Source organism: Falco cherrug, chromosome 4, assembly GCF_023634085.1.
Source record: "Falco cherrug isolate bFalChe1 chromosome 4, bFalChe1.pri, whole genome shotgun sequence".
Taxonomy (NCBI): Eukaryota; Metazoa; Chordata; class Aves; order Falconiformes; family Falconidae; genus Falco; species Falco cherrug.
In genome coordinates this window covers 17,356,380-17,375,636 of record NC_073700.1, presented here as the reverse complement: position 1 = coordinate 17,375,636, position 19,257 = coordinate 17,356,380, and the positions used below count along the sequence as shown (strand labels likewise).

General features: G+C 46.4%; 1 protein-coding gene across 1 annotated transcript in view; it reads left to right on the top strand.

The window, feature by feature from the left end:
- LRIG1 (leucine rich repeats and immunoglobulin like domains 1) overlaps nucleotides 1-17,343 on the top strand; it is a 94,132-nt gene extending 76,789 nt beyond the window's left edge. Inside the window, exons 10-19 of the mRNA XM_055706881.1 lie at nucleotides 2,512-2,583; nucleotides 3,872-3,943; nucleotides 6,227-6,390; nucleotides 8,509-8,829; nucleotides 9,488-9,769; nucleotides 10,329-10,748; nucleotides 12,068-12,190; nucleotides 12,797-12,943; nucleotides 14,129-14,437; nucleotides 14,582-17,343. Of these exons, the coding sequence (XP_055562856.1) occupies nucleotides 2,512-2,583; nucleotides 3,872-3,943; nucleotides 6,227-6,390; nucleotides 8,509-8,829; nucleotides 9,488-9,769; nucleotides 10,329-10,748; nucleotides 12,068-12,190; nucleotides 12,797-12,943; nucleotides 14,129-14,437; nucleotides 14,582-14,814 (2,143 nt within the window). The 3' untranslated portion in view covers nucleotides 14,815-17,343. The remainder of the gene's footprint in view (nucleotides 1-2,511; nucleotides 2,584-3,871; nucleotides 3,944-6,226; nucleotides 6,391-8,508; nucleotides 8,830-9,487; nucleotides 9,770-10,328; nucleotides 10,749-12,067; nucleotides 12,191-12,796; nucleotides 12,944-14,128; nucleotides 14,438-14,581) is intronic.
- The last annotated feature ends 1,914 nt before the right edge of the window (nucleotides 17,344-19,257 follow it).

Genomic DNA, 19,257 nt, shown 5'->3' with positions numbered 1-19,257 from the left:
GAAGGTGTTAAACTGAGAGGTGGGGAGGCCGGTCACTTTAGCCTTCTCTGAATTATATATGAAGCTCTCCAGCAGACCTAAATTAAAATGTTGCTTCAAGAAAGGGAGAGTTGAGAAGCATCAAAGCGTAAAAAGCATCAGTGGAATCGCTGGGGAACAGCGAGTTTCCTAATTATTCAAGCTGCTAAATGTAACCCTTTTTTTTGATGGCTTACTCAGTGACCGAGATCTTCCTGCAGGTGCAAAACTGGCTGGAGCAGAAAATGCCGCTTTCTAATGAATTGCGTGCCTAGCGTGTAATTACACTTATGCAATCGCCGGGAGAGCATGCTTGTGCCTAGCTCTGCCGGCAGTGGAGGAGCGTTTCTGGACTGCAGCAGGCAGGCTAATTGTGGAGCTGCATACCGCCGCGTTTGCATTCCGGCATGCCACAGCCCTTTGAAGGGGGCCGCTGGGTTCAAACCATTTCAGAATTGCAGAAGTGGTTAGTTGAAATTTGAAAGGCATAATGATTTTAATGAGTTTGCTGGGGCATGGCTTTATTACCTTACCCACTGTTACATATTTTTCATATATATATCTAGCCGTAAAATTGTATGCACCTATACAAGTGGCGTATGCATCGTGTATTCACATCCCCAGATGTACTGCTTTTCTCTGCACAGATAAGTAAACAGATATAACCAGTATCTCCAGTTACCAAACCCAAGCTCAGCATAAAGCCATCAGCCACTAACATGCCTCTGAGAGCTGTCTTTATTCTCACCTCAAATCAAATAATTAACGAAGGAACACAGCTATGAAAATTGAGCTGTGGTTTTGTACCAAGTTAACTCTGCCTGTAAGAAAGGGCTTCAAGCGTGTGTCTCGCTGTGGGGGCTGGGAGGTTGCTGTGCCTGGATTCGAGGCTTTTGGTTGTTTTGCTCTAAAATGGCAAGGGGCCACAGACCTTTTGTATGGAGCCAGGGGTAACCAGCCTTTCCTGCCTACTCAAAAGTTAGTGATGGCTCAGTGATTTGCAAAACCATCAGGACGACTGGTTTTGTGAGGACTTACTCGAGGTCACAGTGTTGTCCCAGTGGCAGGCACCCACATTCCTTCCAAAGGCAACATGCTGCAAGGACAGATGATGATACAGTCCCGGCCCTTGCTGCTGTAACAGCATGATGAGCCCCAGTTTTCCTTTCTACCCATTGTGGCATCCACTGCTTCATTCACAAGGAAACTGGGCTTTCTGGGCTCCGGCACTGAGAAACCAAATTATCCTGGCGTTTGAAGGGTGCTTTGTGGAAAGCTCTAACAAGCTTCTGCAAATATATTTGCTCACGTAATGGCTCCGCATGCTCCATCTTGTACCCCAGCCTCCTTTCCCCAGCCGGTAGCAAGCAGTGGGATCATAGTTGTAGAACCTTTTAGGGTGCAGGTATAGGTCGCACCCTATATTGAAGGAAAAACCTTGAAGGAAAACTCAATGAAATGCAGCACCAGATGAGCCGGTTTTTACCTGAGGTGTTAGCAGTGACTTGCACTGGACACCATGTGAAGCAGGTGGTGATAAAAGATGCACCTGGAGGATAAACCTTAGACAGAGAGAACCTGGGGAAGGAAAGCATTTCCTCATTAATGACATGGGTTGATATTTTATTAAAACAGGTGAGGAGACTATCCATTTTGCATGAACCCTGCCCCTGGCAGATCACCAGTGGTCAGTATTTATAGAGAACTGTTACGCTGCAGCTAGCAGCTGGGCTGTGCTTGCTCCAGCTGGCTGTTGCCTGCTGATAGTCCCCGTCTTGCCGCTGCGTAGCACTGTCTGCTGATTCGGAGGAATGCTCTCTGGTCACAGATGCGAGAAGCACGCTTCTCAGCTCTGTACATTACCTTTTCTCTTCCTCCTTTTGCCCCTTGAAATTGCTGTTACTTACTGCATTATATTACTTTGCTGTTGTATCTCTAACACGGCGGGGGAGGAAGTCGGCAGTCACTCGAGTTAGCTGCTGTATAAACGTGCAGCCAAGCGACAGCTCTCAGCCCTGGTGTGTGGATGTCCTCTCAGGCCAAGCAGCAGTGAATGAATTACCACTCTTTTACTGTCTGGGAGGAAGTCAGAAACGAAAAGTGTTGCAGGGAGAGACCAAAATCTTGTTAAACTGTCATTGCACTTAATCCTGTCCACAGCCAGCCTGCAAAGAATAGAGGGGACCTTCTGTTACTCAGCAAGCTGGTTTCCAAGCACTGGAGCAAACCTGTCTTTTTACATGATATGGCACATTCCCTTTTGTGCTGTCATCACTATTAAATTCGAATGCAGATAAAAGGATTTAATTTCAGGAGCGGGAAAGTGAGTGTATTTCAGCCCTCTTAATCTCCATGCAGTTCAGATTTCCCGGGACTTGCACTGAGTGCGTATATCAGATAAAGCCACACTAATTGTGTTCCTTCGTTTTCTGCCCCCCCCTCCCCGTTTTCTTTCTTTCTATTTATCTGGCACTGGATGTTTGGAAACTGCAGAACTCTGTTTGGAAACAAGATCAAGTCGGTGGCCAAGAAAGCATTCTCAGGGTTGGAGGCCCTGGAGCACCTGTGAGTAACCCACCATGCCTCGGAGTTCGGGAAGGGGGGTCTGCCAAAAGTAGCTGCTTGAGAGATCTGCTAGCAATTTAATAGCGTCTTTGTAAACTGAGAAGCCAGTCCATTTGTGGGGGCCACCTGCTTCCTTCTCATTAGAAGTCCGCCTCAACTTTGGCCTTTTTTTGTGCCAGGAACAAAGTTATAGAACATATGGCAGATCCGCATGCTCTTAATTTTTTGATTTGTTCTTGGATAAATATCGCCTTGACTTGCACATTGCTTCTTCACAGGCTGGTAGCAATGAAAATACGCTATTTCAGATGTAACCCTCTCTCCTCCTCCCTTGCCCCAACTTCCTCCTAAAGCCAGGCGCTGGCAGTGACATGTTGCAGAGGACTTGAACATCCCCATTCAGCACAACTGCCTTAGAGCGATTTGCAAGAAGTAAATTTTGGCTGCCACCGTGCAGCTTTTTTCCTGTGTCTCAAGGCTGATGACTCTAGCAGTGATTCATGAATAACTTTCTGAATTAAGACAATTTAAAAGTATATGTGATTCTGCTCTAGATGTTTTATTGGCTGTTGATTGTGTGAAATGTTATGACCATCGAGAGCATACAGAAAGATGGGGGCTGCCTGACTGGGGGGGTACATTCGCAGGTAAATGTTCCCTTATTATTGCTGTACCAAGATTTTTCTCTACAAGCAGCGCTTGTCTGTCCTACGCTTCACTCAGTAAACTTCAGTCCTAAATCCAGCACTACCCTGTTTGAAAGGACATGTAATTTTTCAAGTAGCAGTAGTTGTGAGGGAAGCTTTTAAGAATACCTCCTTTTGGAAACTTTGCAGTGTTTTTCGAACACAATAGTATCCTCTCAAAGTCACTTTCAAATAACTTCTCAGATGCCGTTTAGTGCAAGTATTTGCTTTCTTTATGTTTGCTGAAGGTCTAGCCTGGGTTATGACATTCCTGACTATCTTTGGTTATGGAGGGGGCTGAGGAATTTCTGAGCTATGGCTGGTGAAGGTAGCTGAGACTGAGAAAGCGTAGTGAGAAGATGGGGTATGGAATGACGTAGTGGTTTATATCAGTAATTTTTGCTGGTTGACTATTGCTCGGCAATACTTACTCAGTATTAAAGCGTTTTGTGGAAAACCATTTTGATGAGCTGTAAGTGCCTCTGGCCTTAACAAGGAGCTACCAAATTACCTGCTACTGGAGTCATTGCTTGAATATGGAGAGACTTTGTCACAGCCATAGCATCCCTTTTGTTCACATTGCCTTTGGTTGTGTTCTGCAGGAACCTGGGGGATAACGCCATCCGCTCAATTCAAGCAGATGCTTTTGCTAAGATGAAGAGCCTGCGGCAGCTGTAAGTAATTGGACTGTACACACCGTTAGGGAGGCAGGGATCCTTCTTGCCTTGGACGTGAGAAGCAGCACGTTGTTTCCAATGGAGTGTTACCCGCATTACCACTCATTTATTTCCTCCTCCCCTCTGTCCTCCTCTGCAGGGTATTTTTACACATGAGTAGATGTCACGGGGAACATCTTGCATTCAATAGTGAGTGAAATTAGATCATTGGAACAGGTTCTTCCAGCAGGTTTGCATCTGTGCAATTATTCATCTCCGCTCAGGAAGTCCAGCCTGGGTCCTGTTAGACATCTCTCCTTCTCACCCTGCCACTGATTTAATTCCCAGTGGCCCATCTGCTCCTTTGCTGTTCCTATGTTTAGGATTCGCATACAGTACTGACATTTCAGTGATAAGCACCATTTGAACTGGATCCACTTGTCATCCAGCCTTCTGGTGTAAAAATACGGATGTGTTATCAGAGCTGCTGCTTGTGCTCTAGGCTGGGACTCTGCACTGTTATCAGACACTGTTTCCAGTCTTGCCTGGTTTCCTTTTCTCCTCTTCACCATAAATATTTAATCCACTGTCAGTGCATTGCTACACTCTGGAGTAGTGCAATGTCTGTGGAACAAGAAATCACTTATTTGGTATTTGAGCGGCATCCGAGTCTTCCTCCTGACATTAGAAATGGAAATGGGAATGGGATGGTCACTGTTGGCAATGACATTTATTTAATACCAGTGACTGGGGAATAAATAAGATAAACGTTGTGAGTCTGTTGTTTTAACCACTTTATCTTTTGCACTGGCTCTTGAAAAAAAAACTGAGGTGAAAGATTGATCTTATTGGAGAAGAGTTTGTGGGATCTCGGATATTGTGAAGGAACCTTTATAAACCACGGAGAAGGTGGCTTTCAGATAAGGGACATACACATGCAGAATGCATTGTGCTGAAGTCTTCAACACTGAAGGTCTCTCTGACCTGTCCCAGCTACCTGCAGTGTTTACTCCATCACGTGTATTAGGGGCTACACATCTTTCTAGGACAGCAAAGCGGACAACTTTGGAAAAATCAGATCCCTCCCTCGTTCCCTCCCTCTCCATTTCTTTCTTTTCCTATTTCCTGGCTAGTTCCAGGCTTTAGGATTTCCTGAGCTTATCAGGTGGAAAAACTGGAGGAGATTCACAGCTTACAACACAGTGCTGGAGCTAGGATTCTGCTGAGGTCCTGATAACCTGCTCTTGCGCAACTTGCAGTATTGCAGGGCAGGACTTCTCTGTCCAGGGCCATTTTCCCAGTCTCTGAGGCATCCTCACATTTGGTTTGAGGGACCAGACTGGGTTTTCCTGGGATCCTGGACCAAACCAGACCAAAGTCTGAATTCCCTGTTGGTGTAAACTTGCAGTTCTTCACTGGCCTCAGAGCTATGCTGAGCCACAGTTTGGCCCACAATATTTAAAAAAGAATCCTGAGGCTCCCCTTTTATTTTCCCCTTTTTCACAACTCTTTTCTTAACAGAAGGTGCTAAGTTACTGTTAGGATGCTGACAAAGTAGGGAGGTTTGTGTTTTGCTTTCCAAAGTAGTCTCTGTTTGCATTGGCTTAGCACAAATGTCTTTGGTAATTTCTGTTCTACTGCTTCTGCTAATCAGTAAACACAACATCAGCCACACCTCCCATCCCTGGTGATGCTGGTGGGTGAAGATGTACCTTACGGAAGGCAGGCAGGGGCCTCTCCGCTTACTCCACTGCTGCTGGCCACTGAGGGAAATAAAGGTCTTACAGGGGGAACTCGGCATCCTCTCCCTGTTTAGTAACTTAGTCCTGAATTCAGTCCCCAACAAAGATGCTCAAACCAGAGAGGCAGAGAAGGAGCACGCACAGTAATTAGATAGGAGAAGCGGGATCCGGATGGGCTGTACTGTTGACTTGTGCCTCTGCTGCTTGTCTCCTTTGTAGGTGATCCGCCTCTGTTTCTCTCACTTAAGCCAGGGATGACATTGCTCATCTGTTCCAGGGGATCACTTTGGAAGCTGGCAAATAGATAGAAGGTGCTTGAGAGTGTCACCACAGTACAGGAGTGGGTTGCTCCTATGGGGAGATGAAATGCTGTTTAAATGTGTTATGTATTTAATAGCATTAATGCCTCGAGATCAACCTGCAGTCCTGTGTTCTTTCCTTCCACCCGTGCTGGGGGCAGGAGAGAGGAATGTGTCTAACATGAAAGGGCCGTGAACTTTCCAGCCTTCTCTCTGTGCGGGACTCAGAGCAGGCTTGCGTCGGTTTTGTTTCCCTGCAGTCACATAAACAGCGACAGCTTCCTCTGCGATTGCCAGCTGAAATGGTTGCCCCAGTGGTTAGCTGAGAAAGAGCTGCAATCCTTTGTGGTGGCCACCTGCGCCCATCCTGAGTCACTAAAAAGCAAGAGCATTTTTGCCATCCAGCCAGAAAGTTTTGTGTGCGGTAAGTCTTGCTTGTGTGTTTTGGGGTTGTATAAAGGGTAGAACTCACTTGGGAAACATTTTCTTTGACTACCAGCATGTTATTATGAGAGGGTTTCTGTTTTGTTTTGTGACTCAATGGGATCAAAGGAAGCCCAAGCCTGCATTTTAAAAATTTGTCATTGGCTACAATTTATTTCCCACCAAAACCACACAGCGCATTGCTTGCATCTAGCGTATTCCTTACAGGGCTCCCTGAATATTAAATCAAAAGGGACTAATGCTTGTTCCAGTTCCAGATGAGGCTGCACAGAGACCTCCCCTGTCTTCTTGGTTTGAGACTACCAAGGCTGCAGCTATATTTTTTTTTTTCACTCTTCAGTGTTCTGAGCTTCTTCTGTGGCTTTGTGTTCTTCACTCATCTTTTCTCCCTCTTGGAAATAACAAAGGGTTAAAAGCAGAGGAGAATCTCTCCATCACAGCTCCTGTTTTTGGGCCAGTAGGGCATTACCCTTGAACCATCTGATGGTTAACAGTTGCATTATAATAATTTTTTTCTCCTACAGCTGTTTTTTCTTCTAAACAGCACCTACTGCTGTTCTCCCACCCAAACACTGCAGTTGACTCTGCACCTGAGCTGTGGTTGCAAAGCAGCTTAACTTTATACCCAGCACACACAAACATCTACTACCTCTCTCGGAAAGAAAAGAAATATAAATAATCAGAGGAGGCCAAAGCGATGCTGCTCATGCATCCAGCTTTTGGGGGAAATAAAGGCCTGGTTTGGTGAGCTGTGCTGTGGAGCCAGCCAGTGTGGATCCTGGGTGGAGCTGCACGTGGCTGTTTGATGAAGAAGAAAAGCGCTTTTGAAAACACTGTTTAACCAAGTTGAATGCGTGACTGGCATTAACACGGAGCAAAAGCTTTGTTCCAGCTGCTGTCCCATGTCCCTTCTGATCCCAGAGTGGCAGGGCTCTGCCTAGGTGGCCTCTGAGCGAGTCTGGGAGGCTAGCCGTGCTCATCTGGAAGAAGAGATCATGAAGGCTCCATCCCCACAGCAACATCACAAAGCGAAGACAGCTTTGCTTCTCCGGTGCCTGCCAAGTCCTCCAGGCACTAGTACTCCTGGTTCCAGAGGCCTGGCTGTTTAATTAAACCTTAGTCAAATATTAAATTACACCATTTGTAGAAATCTAATAAATGAATCTGCTTGGAACCTTGCTAAAACTAACAGTCTTCAGGGGAGAGAGAGACTGTGCAAAGCTTTCCACCCCAGACGGGTGGCAGGCAAATAACAGCTGCTTCTGCTTTGACACTGCGTGCTGCACAGAGCCATAGAATCGTTTAGATTGGAAAAGACCTTTAAGATTGTTGAGTCCAACTGTTAACCAAACGCTGCCAAGTCCACCACTAAACCATGTCCCTAAGTATCACATCTGCACGTCTTTTAAATACCTCCAGAGCTGGTGACTCAGCCAGTTCCCCGGGCAGCCTGTGCCAGTGCTTGACAACCCCTTCAGTGAAGAAATGTTTCCTAATCCCCAACCTAAACCTCCCCTGGTGCAACTTGGGGCTGCTTCCTGAACATCCTACGTGGGAGAAGAGACTGACACCCACCTCACTACAACCTCTCATGAGCGTTTATGCCTAGAGGTGGCATTTGCAGCCCTTCCATGTGTCTTCCTACTTCATGCTAATGCAGGCCTGGAGGTGAAGTTTTAACTTCAATATTGCGCTTCACGCATGGGTTGTACCAGGAAAGCTATTTTCTTTAGGCCATAGTATCTTTCTGAGGTTCAGCTACATTGGTGGAGCCAGCAAGTCATCTTTAGGTGTCTGAGGTCACGAAGTGACCATCTCAGTCCACTGCTTACAGAAGGAGCCAGGGGAGCGAGAATCCTAACTTAGACCAGCTGCCCAGCGGAGCTGCGCATGGCACATCTGCACTGCAGAGCCACTCGCAGTGGTGGAGCGCTTTGCAAGAGCAAGCTGCTTTCCTGGTGCAGACAACAGTGGATGTAAAAGCAGATGTGCAATAATGGCCTTTGCTCACGCACTACTCATTTCTCATTGCATCTCTTTGCTTGTTCCGGTCTTGCCTCGTACTCCAGAACTAACTCTGCCTGCTGTTTTCTCTTAGATGATGTCCCCAAGCCACAGATCATCATCCAGCCTGAGACAACAGTGGCTGTCCTTGGGAAGGATATCAGTTTCACTTGCTCGGCAGCCAGCAGTAGCAGCTCCCCCATGATGTTTGCGTGGAAGAAAGACAACGAGATGCTGCACAATGCTGAAATTGAGAACTATGCCCATGTGCGGGCAAAGGATGGCGAGGTGATGGAGTACACCACCATTCTGCATCTCCGGCATGTCACCTTTGCCCATGAAGGGCGTTACCAGTGTATCATCACCAACCATTTTGGCTCTACCTACTCCAACAAGGCCCGGCTCACCGTTAATGGTGAGTAGGAAGCTGCTTCCTTGTTCCTTTCCTCAGCCTGAGCCAGTAGGATTCCCCGGGACCCGCTTTTGCAGGCAGTTCTCTTGAGGGTCTGCTCCTGATGGTCCGGAGCTCTCAGCCTCTTCACACCGGCTGCCTGCATCTCTGGATGTTGAGAAGCGCCACGCGAGGAGCATGTGCCAGGCTTGTGACGGCTGCATCCAGCCACACGCCTCAGCGCGTGCTCCATGGCTTTAGCTGACTCTCTTCAGCTGTCGCGGTAGGGTCTTTGCCCATTTCACTGGGCAAATGAAAACAAAAAAAACCCAAAAAAAGGACACAAAGAGGGACTATAGTGATTGAAAAGTCTCCGTAGGAGGGATAACAGGGTTTCTTTCCAGGTTAATCACAGAAGAAAATAAGCTTTGATCCCAGCTCTAATGATCCTGGGGGCATGGGGGGGTGAGTCTTGGACACTTAGGTGGGCATGTGCTGTAGGAACACAGGGTTAGTCCCCAGCAGTTCAGGTGCATCCTGCAAAAGCAGCTTGCCATCCTCTTGCCTGCGGGTATTTATCTGTTAATCTCCTGCCCAGGAAGGAAAGCAGTTAGAACTGCCCAGGAGATGGGTGTTTTCCCCATAGAATTGCTCATCTCTTTGTCTTGTTTTCCTCTGTCAGTGTTGCCCTCGTTTATCAAAACTCCCCGCAACATCACCAGACGGACGGGGACAACGGCGCGGCTGGAGTGTGTGGCTGAAGGCCACCCCACCCCACAAATCGCCTGGCAGAAGGACGGGGGCACGGACTTCCCTGCAGCCCGCGAACGCCGCATGCACGTCATGCCCGATGACGATGTCTTCTTCATTACGGATGTGAAGATCGAGGACATGGGCGTGTACAGCTGCACAGCACAGAATTCTGCAGGGTCTGTGCTTGCAAATGCCACCCTGACTGTACTGGGTAAGCTGCGTTAGTGCTCCAAGAGAGCAAGTGGTCTGGAAGCAGGCACTGGAAGGGATTGCTGTTCAAGCTCTTCAGCAGGTGCAGATACAGAAGAGGGAGAAAGAGGCAGTGCTCTGCATTAGTTTTGTTTCATTCTTCTACACTGTAATTAACTAATGAAAAATACCCCGCTAATGAAGAGAAGGAGCTGTAAGTTGCATTTCCTCTTGTGCCAGGGAAGCCCCTCCAACCACCCTATTTACTGTCTGGGAAAATTACTTCAAAAAGCAATTGCACTCCATCTCTCTCGCCCGACAAAGTAATTCCCGTGTGTCAGCTGTTGGCGCTGATCCTCGCGGGTTTTTTTGTTGGGAAGAGTAGCACCAACTGGTTATGGGAAGGCCTTGGCTGCGAGTGTTAGATCTGTCGCAGTTTGCAGCCGCCGTACTCCTGAGCGTGTGGCTGCGTAGTGCATTGCTGTATATTTGCAGGAACACCAGTTACATTTCGTACTGTTAAAAGAAACGCTTTGTTACACTGGCCCCAAGAATTAATTTCTGTGATTGTTGTCCTGCAGAGACACCATCTTTGATTCATCCACTGGAAGACCACGTAGTGTCCGTAGGTGAGACTGTGGCTCTTCAGTGCAAAGCCACGGGGAGCCCATCTCCCCGCATTACCTGGCTGAAAGGTGACCAGCCCCTGATGGTGACAGAAAGGCATCACTTCACCTCTGGCAACCAGCTGCTGATCATTAGGAACGTTGTCTTGGAGGACGCTGGGAAATACACCTGTGAAATGTCCAACACCCTGGGGACAGAGCGTGCGCACAGCCATGTGAGCATCTTACAGTCTCTCGGCTGTAGGAAGGACCGTACCACCGTGGGGATCATCACCATTGCCGTGGTGTGTAGCATCGTGGTGACGTCTCTGGTCTGGGTCTGCATCATCTACCAAACCAGGAAGAAGAGTGAAGAATACAGTGTCACCAACACAGGTAGCTCTGGTCTCCTGCTCAGGCTTCCTCTAACCTTCCGTGCTGTCAGACTTCCCAGTGCGGCTGAATCGGCACGCCAGGTAGCCACGCGATCACACTGGGAAAGCAGTTGGCTTATCACGATGGTTCTCCTGGCTTGCAAAGCTGGAAGCAGCTTTCACTTGCTGCTGAAGCATGTTCAGAGCTGCTTCTCTCCCCTTGGCTTGCTCTTCAGAAAGGCCTTTTCCACTTGGCGGTAGTTCCAGCCATTGCTTTGCTACTTTGATTTTCCATGACCATAAATGATAACTCTTGAGACAGTCTGGATTATGTCCATGATGCTGGGAACCTGTCTTCTTGGGAATATGTATTTTCAAAGACTGTATTCAAAACTTGAGAAATTAGACTTTGAAGCTGCAATCCCTTTTTCCACGTTGCCCGTAAGAGCTGTTGTAGCCCTGCTGATGAGGGGTACCCCTCACCTTTTAGGGGAAGAAGCAGCATTTATTGCTTCTTCCTGATATTCAAAGGGGATAATTTGGTGCAGAAGTGAGTGTTGCAGTGAGAATAAACTCTCCTGCCCTCAGCGCTGTGCAGCCTCTGCACAGACGTATGGAAGAACCAACCCCAGGCCTCCCTGCCCAGCCGGGATTTGCAGCCTTCCTATATTAGGCTTAGCTTTAGAACCAGTATGACGTAGGGGTTTAAAGACAGGGGCTAGGTAGGGACGCTTGGATACCATCTGACCAGTGCGATGTGTCAGTGGGATTCCCCGCCTCCCACCCCTTGGGTTTTTTTCAGTCCTGGAAGTCTAGGGCTTCATGCCGAGCATAACTGAGTTTCACTTGGTTTTGTGTGACAAGGGAAACAGAAATTGCCTGATATAAAATGGAGAAAACCAGGGATAGTCGAGGGGCTTAGACGTACTTGCCTGCTTAAATGTAGTGAAGATGCTGTTCTCCAGAAGTCTTTTACTCACGACTTTGGGAGACACAGGACTTGAGTCAAACGAGGGACTCTGGATTTCAAGGGAAGAGGAAGGATTTACTTGTTCTGAAGAGACAGTTCCAGTTCCTCCACCACCTCCCTTGCACTGGCCGTGCCAAACGCAGACACTCGAGGTGGCCTTGTCAGCGCTGTATCGCACAGCCTTAAGCTTCGAAAAATCAGGACGGGGGCTTCTGAGGGGAATGGAGTATTTAGACAGTTCCGATTCCATTGCATCTAGAGAAAATACCAAATCCCAGATCCCTCTTGCAAACGTGATTTGATGTGCCTTTGAAGACGGAAGCCTTTGTATCTTACTAGGAACTGACATTTCTCTGCTCCCATTGCTGTAGATGAGACTATTGTGCCTCCTGACGTGCCCAGCTACTTGTCTTCACAAGGGACTCTTTCTGACCGGCAGGAAGCGGTCATCAGAGTAGATAACCAACAGCCTAACGGGCACATAGACAGCAACGGTGAGAACCGGTTTAATTATTTTTTCTGTAATGCTGTATCTGAACCTGATAGGAGGAGGTAGAAATCACAGTACGAAGTACTTCTGTGCTTGTTACGAGTTATCTGAACGATCTTCTTAATGTAATCCTCTAGCTACTGCATTTATGCAGAACAGGGATCTTTCTTTCACTTCACAAAGCTATCCTCCCAGTAATAACAGTGTTCATACAAGCAGACTGCTTCAGAGACTGCTCAGTCAGGCCCTAAGGACTATATTTTTGCTAATTTTGGATTAGGTTTTTGGCACCAGAGTTACCCACAGTTAAGCTCTACTAGAAAATACATTAGCATTGCCTGTCCCTGCCTTCAGGCTTAGAAATTAAAAGTTGGGATTTTACAGCATTTAAACACAGCACGTTAGGAAGGAAAAGTTAAGCGTTCTGAACTAAGATTCTCCTGAGATTGTACAGCATTTATTCTGTTAAACATTAGCTTAAAATTATCTATTATCTCCATTGCTATTTTTTCTCCCTTTTACAGCTTTTACAGTAGAAGTAAGACTTAACAAGTCATTTAACTGAGAGCAGATGGTTGTAATCTTTAGCCAGATGGTTTGTTTGTTACAGGTATGTGTCAGACTGATGCTGGAAGGTGTCCAGATGTTGAAGCTCCCACTGTAGGTTGTAGACAGCCAAAGCTGTGTATCGGCTATAATAAAGACACTTGGAAAACTGAAGACATGGCTGATGGAATGCTTGTTCCAGATAAGACAGGTACAAAACCCATTAATCTGGAAAGGTATTTCGTGTTTGTACAGATCAGAAGGCCCTCCAAGTCAGGCAGCATTAAGACAAGAAATTGTTACCTTCAGAAAAGAAAAAAAAAAAAAAAAAAAAAGCCCAGAATGATTCTCAGGTGTGAGCACAGTAAATTTACTTTCCCCTACTCGCTTTGATCCTCCATCAAGCTTGGGTAGTTTAAATTCAAGGAACCGTCAGAAAGAGGCAGACTAAAGCTCACGATTGCCATTCCTTGCAGCTGGCTGATCGGTATTTTGATTTGAGCTATTCCTAAAATGCGAGAGCACTTTTAAACTGAATGTGTTAAAATTTGTCATGCTCTTTAAAGAGGCTGTCAACTTCAAAGCTCAGCAAAAGCTGAGCTTTTTTTTTTTTTTTCTTTTTTCATTTTCAAAATTTAAAAGTTGTTTTGGGCATTACACCTGCCACTGCTCTTTGCCAATTTCTTGAGTGTTACACTCATACTTTTCTAATTTTAGGATGTGTTTTCTGTTCCCGTGCTGTTGTAACATACACAGAAAAACAGGCAGTGAAACAAATTTTCTCTCCAGGAGAAACTGTAAAGTTTAATAATGGAAAGTTGTCAGGTGCACTGGGGAAATTAACTTTTGACATTTAGAAACTCCTTCCTGTTTGCTGCTTTGAATTCTGCTCATCTGTTGTTACCACTAACAGTAACAGCATATCTTGAGATAACAACATTGTGAGTTGACAGTGATTCCTGCAAAGCAGCAGCACAAAAATGGGAAAGGTAACTTGGTATTTTAAAGCAGGTACAGGAAAGTTCCACTTTCTAGTTCTGCCCTGACCAGAAAGCCTGGAAAAGGAAATAAACGCACAGTTTGTTTAAAAAAAAAAAAGGAAGTCACAACTTCTTTGGAGTAAAAACCCCCCAAAAATCCAAAATGCAACCAACTAAACCTATTAATTGGAACTACCTATAGGGATAGCTACAGAGTTCTGAAAAACGCAGGTACTTACTAGCCCTGTACAAAACCACGAAGCGTCCATCCACAGTGCTCAGTGAGAGTCCCACACTGCCGAGGGACGGATGAACTAAACAGAGCTGCCTTTTCCTTCCGCTACTTGTGAGCTTGTGCTGACAACTTCCAGCTGGTTAATCTGCGTTTGTTGCCATCTTCCCTTCCTCCCTTGAAGGCTATGGCCTGCCGGTTGTGTGCACGGACTGCAGTGGCAGCACGGACAGCATGAACGTCCACATTTACCCCAAGGAGTCGGAGTACTATGCTGAGAGCCTTAAGACTATGGACAATACCTTCCCAAACGCACTGAGCAGTAAGGAACGAAGTAGGAAGAAGGGTGCAGGCACCAGCCTTCTTCATCCTCAGCCGTGCAACGGGATTGCCAGTGGCAAGAGGATGGAAACAGACGGGACCCTCTACCCCAGCAACCACGACAGAATAAGACCTGTGAGCACGACCAGCCCGCTGCTCGCAGACAAACACGGTACGTCTTTCCGTGGGGATGTCTTCTCCTATCGGCTTTTCTAACTGGCTCAAAGGCATGAATGATAGTGGCGGGGTTGGTTTTATGAGGAGCGCTGGCGGGCTCAGCACCGACTAACCACACTGGTTCTTTGGCTTTTTGCAGGCTCTTCGCAAGCCGCAGCAAAGCCTTCAGAGCTTAACAACCTTAATTTGGTGAGAGCTTCACCAGCAGGAGGGTCACTAAAGCAACTGAACGTGCTTCCTGAAATTTCCCCAACACTACTGGATTTGCAGAGCGAAGCCGAAGTGAAACAGGCTCTCCTGCCCAACGGCAGCGCACCCAAGCTGTGCGACTCCGTTCGTGAGTTGAAGCCACCAAACACATCGCTGGACTGAGAGGACAGACTGCCACGTGCAAATTAACAAATACGCTATTAGTTTTAAATTTTTTTTTTTCTTTGCACAGAGTATATAGGCTACTTACTTCTACCTCAAATCCTGAACTGATGACCTGTCAAAGGCAAAACAACTGAGGTATGAGAAACAAGCTTGTATGGGGAACAAACTCCTGTTCGAGCGTCATCTGTTTGTACATAGTTTAAAACTTCCCTGAGAAGTATGAAGTGTTCAAAAGTTGACTTGCATATGAAGCACATAAATGCAAGGGGTTATTGTGTAAAGAGAAAAGTATTTGATACAATTGTACATAAGAGTTTTCATATATAAATATATATATATAAAAATATATATATATATCTTTTACAGAGGCTATTTTAATCTTTAGTGCATGGAAAACTGAATGAAATTTTACAATTTTGGCAATATTGTTTTCAGTATCAGGTTGCTGTTAAACTTTGTGAGAGAAATAATTCTGGTGCCTTAAACGCATAAGCAGAACTTTAAAAAGCCAGACTGTTGCAAAGGGATTGTCCTCTTTTCAATGGAAGTTCCTTTAAATCAAGAATTAATCGGGTTACTTAGCACAAATTTCCTTCCCCTTTGAAATTTATTGCACTTAACATGTTTAAACAGAGATCTTCAGCTGTTTCAAATGAAGTTTATACGAGAAGAACCCATGCAATGAGAAATTACATAGCAACCTGATTTTTTTCCTGTTGGTGGAAGAACTTAAATTCCATTATTTTTCAAAACTGCATACAAATTAGTATATGAACTGTGACTGTGTGATACGTTAAGAGTGGACCACACAAGAGGCACTAAATAATTCAGCAACAGTGCAGAGCCCCGAAACAGCCAGACAAAAAGGCTGTCGTGATTAGTGAGCAGTCATTACCAAAATAAGTAACTCATGCAGTAAACTGTGGGGTGGTCTCATGTTGCACCGTTCAAAAACTTCATAGCAGAGGGCGTTATCTGCCTGTAGATGCAGTTACAGCGCTGATCACCTACAGAGCTAATTGCAGACATTTCCCACGTGGATGCAGCTTTACCTGTATAAGATGCATATCATTACACAGCCCAGCCCTGTTTAGAAGGAATAACACGTGCCAGTAAAATGTGTTTTCACACCCAAAAAATGACATCTGTTCTGGAGGGGGTTTGAAACCATAGAGCTGTTTTGACAACAAACTAAAATCACACTCCTGAGCCGACAGCTGTACCGTTAATTCATCTGATAGTTACTTTTTTCCTGCAAAACACCATTACCCCCATCTGCAGCCAGGCTCTTTATATGAAAATATCTGCCTTGTGTAGCAATTCTGGGCTACTCAAAAAAATACTCGTTTAGAAGGGAAACTATGTAGTTATGGTTGAAAGTACTCTGTTAAATGGAAACGTTCCAAGTATTTTTACGGGGTCTTTTAAGTTAAGTTCATCCATGAACGGGGGGGGAAAAATGCCCACATTGGTCAATCAGATCCTTGTCACTTCTCACTTCACTACAATGCTTTTTATTTATAGAAAGGCTGCTTTCTGTTGGTGTTGGTACCTGTGGATGGAGGACTCCCAGTTATTTGTAATTTGAGTTCTGCTAACATCAGGTTGCTAACTCTGGTGATGACTACTCTGGGGGAAGGTTTATCGGGGGGGGTTGTTACTTTTTTCCTTAGGAGCAACTCAAACGCCAGTTCCACTGAAGCCGAGTCTGGTGGAAATCCACTTTTGCTAGTACTGTGGCTCAAAACAAGCACCAGAGGTAAGGGCAGAAACATTAAATCCACCGCTTGGTGACTGCCCGAGCGCTGCCACGCCTGCAGGGTCTCGGCGAGCAGGGACGAGCTGCCTAGCACCGGGATGCGAGGTGCCTGTTTGCTCTGTTACCCGCTCGTCCATCCCGCCTCACCTTGAGGAGCCACCACCTCCCGTAAGGGAAGGACCTCCGCCTGCTGCCCGGCAGCGGAGCCCGACCTTGACGAAGCAATGCATAATTCAGCCGGGTACCTGTCTGTATCAGTTCCTGACTATTGACACGTTTGCACTTTGAGACAGGTGGCTGATTATGTTGAGTGCCAAGTTTATTCCGAGCAAAGGAAATGGATGTTAGAAAGCTATAAACGGAGCGTAATTTTCCCCTTACTGAAAGGGAAAGTATGCTTCGGAACTGACTCGCAAGGTGAAAATAGTGGAACCGGGGACACGGGGAAGATGGGAATGATTTAACTGACTCATTTTGCTGGCGGAAATGTCATCACCATTGCAGATACAAAGCATATTTGCCACATTAACATTTGAAAATAATGTTTCTGAATAAAGTTAACTGCCTAATGTTATGACTTCCACTAAATATGTGAATTTGCTGCTTCTAAGAGGCAATGTGAAAGAGGAAGTATTACTTTTGTGTACAAAGTTATTTATTTATTAGAAAATTTGGTACAATGTTGTACATTGAAAAACATGTAAGATATTGAAGTGTCTAACGAATGGCATTGAAGTGTCTTTAATAAAGGTTCATTTATAATATTACAGCTGTTTTGTTGAGTGAGCTTTTGGGAGTTTCAGTTGAAAATGAAATAAAATTCTAATCCATTGCTATACTCTTTTCTGTCTTTGTCTGACGAAAATGCAGACGGACTGCCCAAATACCCGCTCGTGAAATTGGACCCACGACTTTAACATGAGATGCTGTGGATCAGCATGAGACTGGCAGCCCAACTTGCAGATGGGGTGGAATTTGGGGGCTGTATCGAAAGATACAATAAAGAGCTCACAAGAAATACATTTATAATATATCAGCTCGCTTAAGTATCTGGCACTACCCTTATCTTGGCACTGAAATCAGAACAGATGGGGTGTGCACATGTGCAAGTACGTAAGAAAAACGGGGCCAGGACAGCACCAGACTCAGCTGCAGTTGTGAACACCTCTGGCTTTCTCAAACCCAAACCCCACCCTGTATGGAAATTCCAGAGGCAGCTTTGGAGATAAGCTTGGATTCTTGCTTTAACTAAAAATCTCAATTCAAATTTCTGACTTTTTTTTTAAAAAAATCAAATATAATTTCCTCCTCCAAGTTAGGACTTTGGGTATAAAGCAGATTTCCTGAGATTGTCTCTTAACACATGCAGGAGTTAACCTGGCTGTCCGCTGGGGCTCTGGCTTGCTGGCGCCGTTCCCGCGGGGTGCCCTGGTCCTTCCCGTGGCGGTCTGGGCTGCGCAGCCACTCCAGGACACAGGAAGGGGAAGCGCTTGGCCTCCGTCTCTCCTCCCCATATTGTCGGCTAAAACAATCTGGCTAGTTATTTGCATTTTGGGGGTTTTGTTTGTTTTTTTCGTTTTAAACAAAAAAGCAGTGATGACAAATGATTATGCAAATATTAAGGAAAGCCAACAAAAATGCGGTATTTGGACCCAGTGGCTTAGGAGGCGTGATTATTTTCAGCTCAAGTAATTAAATGCACCAACTGCAGTGCTAACCCTCTCATCATGTTTAAAAAGCTTTAACAGAAAATACAAACTAGCTTTTAAGGCAGAGTATTAAATCTCCTGCCACACAAAAGCCCCTAAAATTGGTTCTGTGAGACACACAGATATATACAACTTCATAAAAGAGACAACCTTTAAAGTGGCAGGAAGGAGTGCTACACCACACCATGGAACGGGCAGAATTGACCAGCCAATACGGGCTTGGCTGAAACTCCCCATTTTAATTGAAGATTATTTTTAAGAATGACATCCTTTGTTCTGTAAGTTTTACTGGTTTGCCCATCATTTCCTAAGTTTTGGCCTCAGAAAGGTCTTACTACTATGTCATGGGACGACGGTGTCATAGAACATTCAGCCTTAGTAAGGCTGAGCAGCAGCCCGTGCTCTGGGCAGGGGCTCAGGCTCGGCACGTGCCCCCGGCCCTGCGCATGCACCAACCTGGTTCGTATTTGTCCTCCCTCGCCGCGGGACTCCCTGCACCCGTACGGCTTCCTAACGCGGAGAGCCACCTGGAAGTGAAGTTCTAGCATCCCAGGAGCGTGTCACCACGGGTACGACTTCCATTGGGCCAGAAGCCTTGCGATGACCTGGAAGGAGCCGGCACAGAGCGGCGGGCCCAGGCATGTGGTGCCACCAGCTTGAAGCCGATGGCCTCGGTGCCGCTGTGGCCGCACGAACCGGGCTGCGCTGCCCCTCTCAAGCCTGCCGGCGGGCACTCACGGGGCACGAGTCCCGGTGCACAGCCGCCCTGCTCGCCCCTGTGTGGCTCCCCATGGCCCCTGCGGCAGCCAGCACCTACCTCCTCCCCGCCATGCGCGAGGAGCCCCTCAGCCTCCGAGCAGCAGGGGTGAGCCCCTGTGAACCGCCACCGCCTGACCTGGCCCCCTTGTAACACCGCGCCGGTACAGCCCACCGAGGGGTCTTTTCGCTCTGCAGCAACTTGGCTTTGCCGTG